This window comes from Cynoglossus semilaevis, chromosome 1 (assembly GCF_000523025.1).
Source record: "Cynoglossus semilaevis isolate Cse_v1.0 chromosome 1, Cse_v1.0, whole genome shotgun sequence".
NCBI lineage: Eukaryota > Metazoa > Chordata > Actinopteri > Pleuronectiformes > Cynoglossidae > Cynoglossus > Cynoglossus semilaevis.
The window spans coordinates 3,927,087-3,937,266 of record NC_024307.1 but is presented as its reverse complement, the minus strand read 5'-3'; the positions used below and the strand labels follow the sequence as shown (position 1 = coordinate 3,937,266).

The following is a 10,180-nucleotide window of genomic DNA, read 5'->3' as shown; positions in this document are numbered from 1 at the left end:
CTTTAAACGTACACTGATGTGGCAGCACACTTTCCCATGGAGCTGCAGGGGGAAAAAAAAGTGGAACTTGAAGAAGGGATTTGAACTCAATTACTGTTATAATCTAGTCAATTATAAACCTTGTCTTGCATGGAAAGATTTCTGGGGGTTTGGAGTGGGTTTTCTTTTCCAAGCTAGTTTCCGTCACTGTCGGGTTGAGTCTTATTTTTCACCCAGTGCTAAAATGAAAGCAGGAAAGACTTTTATGTCCTCCTCAGAATATCACGGATCTCCTAAATAAATACTTTACCATCCCAATCGAAGGCCTGCTGCAAACAGAGTCTGTTGGACTCACTTGACCCTAACTGAGTCATTGGTAGTGTAATTGATTGTTCTGTTATTCAAGCCTTGATGAGTCTGCCAGCGCCTGTGTTTGTGCATTGGGTCCAGATTCTTTTTCTCACTCTAAATGGGCTTTGACATGAGAAGACTGACCGGAGTAAAGTCATTAGATCTTGACTTGTGTAAAACTCTGCTGTTTCTGTGCAAGAATATGGTAATTACACATCTGTAGTTTGTCGTCATCGCAGCTCGCTCCGTCCTTAAGTGTAAGATTTTTGTTTTTATGCCATTTACTGTGCCTGTAGATGAACAAACCCAGGGAGAGGACGAGACAGAGGGGGAGACAGATGGGTTGAGTTTTAGTTTTGGTAACAGCGCAGCGCTTCACTCCTCTGAACATCTTCTCGACTTTAGACACCTCTTGATCTCATTTCTGCCTCGGTTGTTTGTTTTTCTCCGATGTTACTCAGCAACTTCTGGGGCACAACACTGCCTCTCATGGTTTGTTTCCTGAGATATTTCTGGAGATATTTCTTTTATTGGAAAAACACAGTTGTCTGAATATTTTTTTTTTTGTTATTTTTTTATCACCCAGCTTTTTGTAATTTTTGTTTTCTTTAAACTGAGATTTTACAGTCATTCCTGCGCAGTGTTTGTGCCGGACGACAAAAAGGGAAATGGCAAACGTTGACAAAGGTCAAATAAACGTCTACTTGTTTTCCTCAAATACAACACAACAAACATTTGTCCTGGACATGAAGCCTGCCCTTTTGAATGTGGTTTTACTAACTGTGAAGAAAATCTCACCGAAGCATCAGTGTTGTGTTTAAACCTCACTAAAAAAGTCAATTCTTTATTTTTTTTTTCTCCAGCAACAACACACTGTGGGGAACCCTAGAGGAACCGAACATCGTCAACGCCAACGAGTTTGAGGATCTGTTCTCCAAGGCCACACAGCAGACCAAGAAGAAACCCCTCGCTGACACATATGAGAAGAAAGCCAAAACCAAAAAGGTAAGCTCAGTGGCTCCACCTAGTGGGCTGACGTCACACAGGCCCTAGCCGTTTTTTCCTTTTTCTTTTTTCGCAAACTGACACTTTATATCTTTTATTTTAAGTCATTAAAAGTGTTACGAAAATACCAGATGGCACTGCGAAATTAGCATTATAGAAGTGCGTTTGTATTTTATAGAATCAAGCAAATTTTTTAGAGAGTGGGTTTGTAGAATACCATGCAAGAAACATCGATAGAAAAATAAAAAAAACTCACAACCAACTAGCCTATTTGACTAATTCCAATAAAAAAAATAAAAAAACCAGTATATTTATATATAGAGAGAGACTTTTTGTTGGGATAAACACTAAGACACAATAAAAAAAAAACACTAAGAACAAAAGCAATGGTGGAAATTTCTGCCTGATTCTTTCACTTTCCCCCCCAAACCTCCAAAGACACACCTGTTAAACCTCTGTCCAATGCTGTAACCCTGCACCCCTGACCACAGCCGGTGCTGTGTCAGCAGCCTGGCCGCCTGGTGGTCTTCATCCAGGCGTCCCAGCACCTATGAGTCAGCCACTGTCCCCCGTCTGTCCCCTTTTTAAATCCATACCCTAATTCTGATCAATTTGTCGAGGCACCACCGCGTTCCACAGGGCCACACAGTGCATACGTGTGTGTGTGTGTGTGTGTGTGTGTGTGTGTGTGCATGTGGTTCTCGTGTGTTTGTTCTCCTGTCCTTGCCCTCATCCCAGTCTCAGTCTGGTCATTCTAACGCAGCAAACTGTCCAACATTTGATCCAAGTCAGACAGCCACATCCAGACACAGATCCTGCCAACTGTCTCCTGTCTGGGCTTACATCAGCCTGCAAGACCCCACTAATGGAAACAGTTTCAAAAAAAAAAAAATACCGTACGTATCATTCAGAAAAACTGTGGGTCTAATGGCACTTTTTTTTCCTCCTCTTGTTTCTAAATGAGGAAAGGGTTTTGTATGGAAACTAGACTGAGGTTTAAATCTGCGTCTAAGTATTTGGTTCTACAATATTTAGAATTAAAAAAAAAAAAAAAGAAACTGTCAAAAGCCAAGAAGTTGAATCAGGATCTGACTCAACGAGCAAAGAGAGAAAGTGAGTACGTGAAGTTACGGCTCCTCTCAAAGCCCTTCAAAATTCCATCCCACTGAGAAGGTCGTCATAAGAGGAGAGACTTGTTTATGCAATCTTTTTTTTTTTTTTTTATCTCTGTAAGTTTATACTGTTAGTAAGAGCGAGAAAAAAAATGGCCCTGAGACACAAATCATGTGAATCATCAGCACATGTAGTGAAAGGTGAGAAAGCGAGAGAGACAACAGGAGTGAAGAGAAACAGATTTTTGGAGAGAGTCGGAGAGAGGAAACAAAACAAAAAGAGTGATAATTGGAACGATTTGGTGAGTTATTGATCACAGTTTTCACAACAATCAGCTCAGTGTCTGAGAACAGGAGAGGAAGCTCACATTCACAAGCTGAAGCTAACATGTCGTTAGCCTAGAAGTTCTTTACAGTGAGGCAGAAAAACTCCAGGTTTGCCATTTGAAATGTATGTAACAGTTGGTTTAAACCCAATCTGACATGATAGCTACACCATCATCCAGCCTACATGCCTATTTCAAGAGGCTAACAACGAGAAAATGTTTGTTTTTTAGCATTACAGTAGTCACTACGTTAGCATGGGCTAACGCTGAAGTCACAGATAGATAGATAGATATAATTTTAATAATCTCTCAAGAGTTCCATTTTCCAAATTCCAGGAAATTTAGGTAACTTTACAACTGAAGTTTCATATACTTTCTCTGTATGTAATTATTTTGAGAAATTCGGAATCAGGAAAAATTGGTCTCAGCCCAAATATGGGAATCGACCAAAATTCCCGTAGCTACGATATGACGGCACAGTGAGGGGAACGTGTGAGGGTTGAACGAGTTTGGGTTTAAGTTTAGATCTTCTTTAGATTTTGGTGTAAACCTCGTCTTTGTATATATTCCTATATATAAAGCTGTTTACGGTGGGAAAAACAAACAGCTCGTCTGATACATGTGATGTATAAATGAAGGCAGACAAATACCTCATGACTCACATGTTGGAATCGCGTCACATTCCTGGAGCATCGTATGTATTTCAGGAAGTCCGTTTTGGCTTTCTGCTCTCCAGTTCGCAATTACTTCCAGACTCTTGATTTGAATACAATACTCGACTTCTCCTTTGTTTTCGTCCAGAGTGCAAAAGAATAAAGATGTTTATTCTGACTTTGACACTGATTTTGTTGGAAGTGTCTTTCATCCTTTTTTCTTTTCCTTCTTGTTGTGTCACTCTCTTCACTTTCTCATATTGTTAAAGCTGAAGACTTTCCCAGCTGCTTTTCTTTATTCCTCCACATCGAGCAAACTTTAACCGATATGTCTCTATTCTAGCCATTTAAAGAAAAAAATGACGGTTTGGACATCAGCAAATTCATCTCAGAAGAGACCAACTAGTGGTCAGTCAGCAACCACTAGCTGAGACATTTACATGGCAGATAGGTACGATAGAGCAAAGCAACATTTTTTGAGCAAATTTTATACACATTAGAGCGATAATTGTCCGATAATATTGCCCGACCGATATTATCAGCCCGATATTAGCATAATTATGTAATATCAGTAAGAATCTTTACCGGTATTTCCTCTGATAACTCAATGAAAGCCTTTCGCAGTTTTGGGAAAAAACGGCTGCATGTATCGGTATTGGTTGATATCAGAATCGGAAATTAAGTGTTTGGACAATATCGGATATCGGGGGAAAAAATATATATATATATACAGTATATATATATATATACTGTATATATATAATCGAGATAAGGTTTTTGGACCGTATCCAATCTATTTAATTAAGTGATTTCTCACTTTCAACTAAAATGCTAGGCTAATTCTTGTCCACCGCGGGAAAGGGAGCGAACAACTCAGTGCAGGGTAAAAAAAAAAAAAAAAACATTCTTGCCCATTCTGTCCATTTGCATTTTCTCAGGCCCACTCATCAGACCCATTACAGAAATGTCTAACACAGTTGCTTAATTAAAGTAAAAAGTGTTCTTTGTATGGATGTTGCCATCTAGTGGTCCAAATCAAAAATGCTGGGGTAATGTAGGATAAAGACAAAATATTTGTTTTTATTTCCAAATAATTCAATATTTTGCACCAGTGTTTGGTGAGCCCCATTCACAAAGCCCAAGTGGGCCATATCCGGGCCCATGGGCCTTAGTTTGCTCTTATCTGTTCTACCAAAGCGAACCAATTCTTATGTTTTGATTGTTAAATTGACTGCCATTTACAATTCTCTTTTCCGCTGGTAAATATTTTTACCCATAACCACCCTGGGCGATACTTTGGGAAGAAAAGGGAAAATTTTAGAAAATGCAAACACAGGGCAGTTTCCCTGCACATGAACACATCATGACGCTGTCATTTGAAACGCCTTATCTTTCTGATCTTGCTGCACGATAACTTCCCACTTCAACACGATCCATTCATCCATTCATGTCATGTAGTGTTTCTTGGGAACACGTGGACCTACAGTTTCCACAGTGTGTTCAAAGTTCTGTGTTTGTGTGTCTTGAATCGGTCGCTTTACATCACATGTGATGACAGCACGTCCGTTCTTGTTATTATGCATTTGCTCTGAAAGTGTTGCCAGATCGTGCCAACACCACCCATCAACCACCCCCTACCCCCATCACCCCCACCCTACCCCACACACACAGACACATTCCCGAGCCTGACAGTGCTGAGGGGATGATGAGTGGGCGGGGGAGGAATGTGTGTGTACATTATGCATATGAGCCACTTTGCTGCTCCCCAGCGGCTCCTCGCGTCAAAAAAAAAAAAGGTTTCAAGCGGTGGGATGCAGCCCAATGTGTTGCTGAGTGAGTTAATCTTTATCATGTGTGCCATAGAAAAATCAAAGCTGTTGTTTTTTTCTGGAGCCCGTCTCTCTCTCTGCTCATTAACATATCAAAGCAGAGGAGAGGATACGGAGGAGAGGTCCTCGGCCCCGGCAGACCAGAACTTAAGGACCGGACAAGACCGGGGTAATTGCAGGCATGTGGCTCCACTCCACTGACAAGTGGAGGCCGTGAATTTAGAGCATTAATAGGGGTGAGAAGGTGGCGGGGGCCAAGAACTGGCACGGAGGGCGTTGTAGATCAAGGGAGGAGCGGGGGGGTGAGGGTGGGGTGACACCCGGATGAAGAAATCATCATCATCATCATCATCAAAAGTGGGGCTCAATTTGTACGTGTCCAAAAATGTGACTCAGTAAACACAGATATAATCTTTACATAAGGGGCATCTGATTAAGTCAGTGGTTCCCAAAGTGAGGGGCTGGCCCCTTAATGGAGCAGGGATCCCAGCAAGTCAAGTAAGATTTATATAATTCATTATTTTTTCTTTAGGAATTACAGTGTTATTAGAGTATAGTTTGATAAAGAGTGTACAGTAGAGGGCGCTGTACAGAAAGAGTTGAGGAACCGCTGCTTTAAATGCTTTAATTTTTTTAGAACTCTCTTCCGAAATTCTATTAGTTCATTACTCTAAGGCAGTGGTTCAGTTCATTTTCTGTCGGGCAAAAATGTTTTTATGTGCACCCCCGCGAATTGAAATACTGTTGAGAACCTGATAACATGTATTTATCTATACAAAACTGTATGAGTTGCTGCCACCTAGTGACTGGAGGCTTGTTATAATTTAAGCATCACAGCAGCGGTACACGTATCTCCAGCATGTCATATTCCATTGGAATTCCATTGGTCCCCCAGTGTGGGACAGAGATGGTGGGTGACTCAGGGTTTGTTAAGAGTTCTGTAGTTGGTTATCGATGACACGTCTTGATCCAGTTGTTACCGTGACACGTCCGGGTGTCCACATGCAGACAGTCAGACACACGCAGTCAGCGCAGCGTGGGCTGTGGCTGTGGCTGTGTAAACTGTTCACTTCTGCTGACCCTGCCCTCGTTTCTAAACACCAGCCACCTGCTGTAGATCACCACGTCGACACCCTCCCTGCACGCCTCCAACTTTCTTTTTCACTGCGTGGTCTTGAACTCATCACTTTCTCTTTCTCTTCTAACCTCAGCGAGCAGAATCAGGCAGAGACGGGTTCAGATATAGACCCCGAGCACCGGCATCGAACCATCCATCTTTAGTTGTTAGCTTAACTGTACGTGCTAATGGGCAGGTTCTGCTGCCACGGCGAGTGCTAAAGGGTTCCTGGTCTGCGTTCAGTGGTTAATTAAAGGTGTTGGAAAAGCCTGGTATCCAGTCGCTCATGTCCCCCGAGTGGGAGATTCCCCAGAAAACACGAGTAATGGAGTACGAAGCAGCGTGGCACCCACTAACTCCCTGTAACGCAATACCCACTTCTAAGGCTTCTGCACTCCGTCTCCCACCGGACTGCCCAGTAGCCGACAACACCATAATACCTAATGAAGAAGCCCGACACATTAAGTTTTAGAGCAGAGCGCTAGCTTGCCAAAAAAAACTCTCTCTTGCTTTGCAGCTAATTATGTCGTGAGTAATTGTGACCATGTGTAGGTGGGAATGAAAACGCTGTGAATTTATAGTTTGTTATAAAAGTCCGTGTTCTGTTTGCCCTGTTCTTCTGCACCGTTCTTTTTTTATGGTGTCACTTTTACATTTCTACTCCCGCAGTGACTTGATATTAGTGATAGAATAAAAATTTGACAAATAGGAGGAAGTGCTTTTCTGTACAGCTGAACAGCTTCACTCTTCTCTCTCTCGTCGTTATTCCGATGATGTGTTATAACAGAGTTAGCTAAAGAATCTCTTGGCTCCGTGGGATCAGAGTCCGGGCTACTCTAAGGAATTTTTCCCTCTGTTTTTTTTTTTTTTGTTTTTTTTTTTTGTGGTCAACGTCATCATCGGTCATCTGCTTCCACACTGCAGGAACTATTCGACTTCACCAGCCCTCGCCCCAAAAAAACAAACCTTTGTCTTTCATCATCCTTCATCAGATTCTCTAACTCATTTCCTGCACTCTTTAATCCTGCAGATAAAATTGATTCACTTAAAATAAAAAACAACATAGAAATCTGTGATTTGATTGTGTTTCATCTGATTCAGACTTTCATCTGTCTCAATGTTTCCCAACCTTTTTTTGAGCCCGACACATTTTTCACATTAGAAAAATCCGACCAGGCACCAACAAACAGAAATGTCCCAAAAATTATGAAATATATTTGACTTACTCAGTGTGAAACCTGGGCCTGTTTAGTCGAACACAATGTTGATATACGTGCAGGAATTGAAGAAAAACAGGCCAAAGGGATCTTCTCCAACAGTTCCGAATAGTTTTTGTAGCCATGTGCTGCCACCTAGTGGAAGAGAAATGATCTCTTGGCTGTTTAATTTGCTCCAAAGAATTCCGAGTTTGTAGCTTTTAAGAAATTATCGTAATGTATAGTGTAGCAATTTGAAAAGTAAAACCCTATTATGTGTAATTAATATTTTAATCAATATATTATGTTATAATATTATATATTAATATATTTAATATGTCTTTAATTTAATTTTAAATTTAATATACTTTATGTGTGTATATGTACATATGTGTGTCTAGATATGCATATATATTTATATTTATATGTGTGCATATATATATGTATATATATATATATGTATATATATATATATGTATATATATATATATGTATATATATATATATGTATATATATATATATATGTATATATATATATATATATATTTATATATATATATATATAAATATATATATATATATATATTTATATATATATATATATGTATATATATATATATGTATATATATATATATATTTATATATATATATATATAAATATATATATATATATATATATATGTATATATATATATATATAAATATATATATATATATATTTATATATATATATATATGTATATATATATATATATGTATATATATATATATGTATATATATATATATATGTATATATATATATATATTTATATATATATATATATTTATATATATATATATATTTATATATATATATATATTTATATATATATATATATTTATATATATATATATATGTATATATATATATATATAAATATATATATATATATACATATATATATATATATACATATATATATATGTATATATATATATATGTATATATATATATATATAAATATATATATATATATACATATATATATATATACATATATATATATGTATATATATATATATATGTATATATATATATATATGTATATATATATATATGTATATATATATATATATAAATATATATATATATATAAATATATATATATATATAAATATATATATATATATAAATATATATATATATATACATATATATATATGTATATATATATATATGTATATATATATATATATGTATATATATATATATGTATATATATATATATGTATATATATATATATATATATACATATATATATATATATACATATATATATATATACATATATATATATATATACATATATATATATATATACATATATATATATGTATATATATATATATATTTATATATATATATATATGTATATATATATATATGTATATATATATATATATGTATATATATATATATGTATATATATATATATGTATATATATATATATGTATATATATATATATGTATATATATATATATATTTATATATATATATATATTTATATATATATATATATATGTATATATATATATATGTATATATATATATATGTATATATATATATATGTATATATATATATATGTATATATATATATATGTATATATATATATATGTATATATATATATATGTATATATATATATATGTATATATATATATATATACATGTATATGTATATGTTAAGACTAAGAATATATTTTTCGCCTGTTTCTTAGATTATCAAGTTGTTGGACGGGAAGCGATCCCAGGCCGTCGGCATCCTCATATCGAGTCTGCATCTGGAGATGAAGGACATCCAGCAAGGTAGAAAAAAAAGTAAAATAAAATTGTTTACATGTTACGTATCGGTAAACCACCTTCACAGTTGTACTGAGCAGCAAATTGACGAGTCCTGATGAACTGCAGATGGCGTTATTTTTAGCGGACAGATAATGTGTAGCGAGGTTTAAGGCAGACAATAATTTCCTACCAGTCGAAAGCCACTAATTTGTAGCGAGAGACACTTTTCCCTTTTTTCCTTTTCTTTTCTTTTGATTAATTTGCGTGCAGTGGAATGTGGGTGAATTTTTTCCAGACAGAAAATGCCACGGTTTATGAAAATTAGAGTGGAATTAAAGCCGACTTTCACTTTTTTTTTTCTGCTGGGCTGCTGGCCATTTTCCCCTCCTGTAAAAAAAAAAGGGACAAGGATTGGTTGCATGCTTAGACAATCTGTGGAAAATGCACTTTTCCCTTTGTGCATGTTTGTGTGCGTTTGCACGTGTATGTAAACACATTCTCTGTTTGTTGGGGGACAGCGTAGATGGTCCAGGGGTTGCTCCTGTCCGGGGACTGTGGCGGAGTGTGCCTGCCGCCTGCTTGTCTGAGCACGCGGCCAACAGATCTGTTTATTGTAGTCGGTGACGGTTTCCACCAGCCCTAATGGGACTGACACCCCGCTAATGATCTAAGCCTGTACAAAACCACCTTCTCCTGCTCACAGACACTGCCCTACCACATAAAACTGCCCCCCCACCCCCCCCCCACCCCCCCCCCAACACCGCACACACAGCCCCGCGCAC

General features: G+C 36.8%; 1 protein-coding gene across 1 annotated transcript in view; it reads left to right on the top strand.

The window, feature by feature from the left end:
- LOC103389183 (formin-1) overlaps nucleotides 1–10,180 on the top strand; it is a 64,132-nt gene that overhangs the window by 26,293 nt on the left and 27,659 nt on the right. The window contains exons 8-9 of the mRNA XM_025059309.1: nucleotides 1,194–1,335; nucleotides 9,335–9,422. Coding sequence (XP_024915077.1) covers nucleotides 1,194–1,335; nucleotides 9,335–9,422 — 230 coding nt within the window. The remainder of the gene's footprint in view (nucleotides 1–1,193; nucleotides 1,336–9,334; nucleotides 9,423–10,180) is intronic.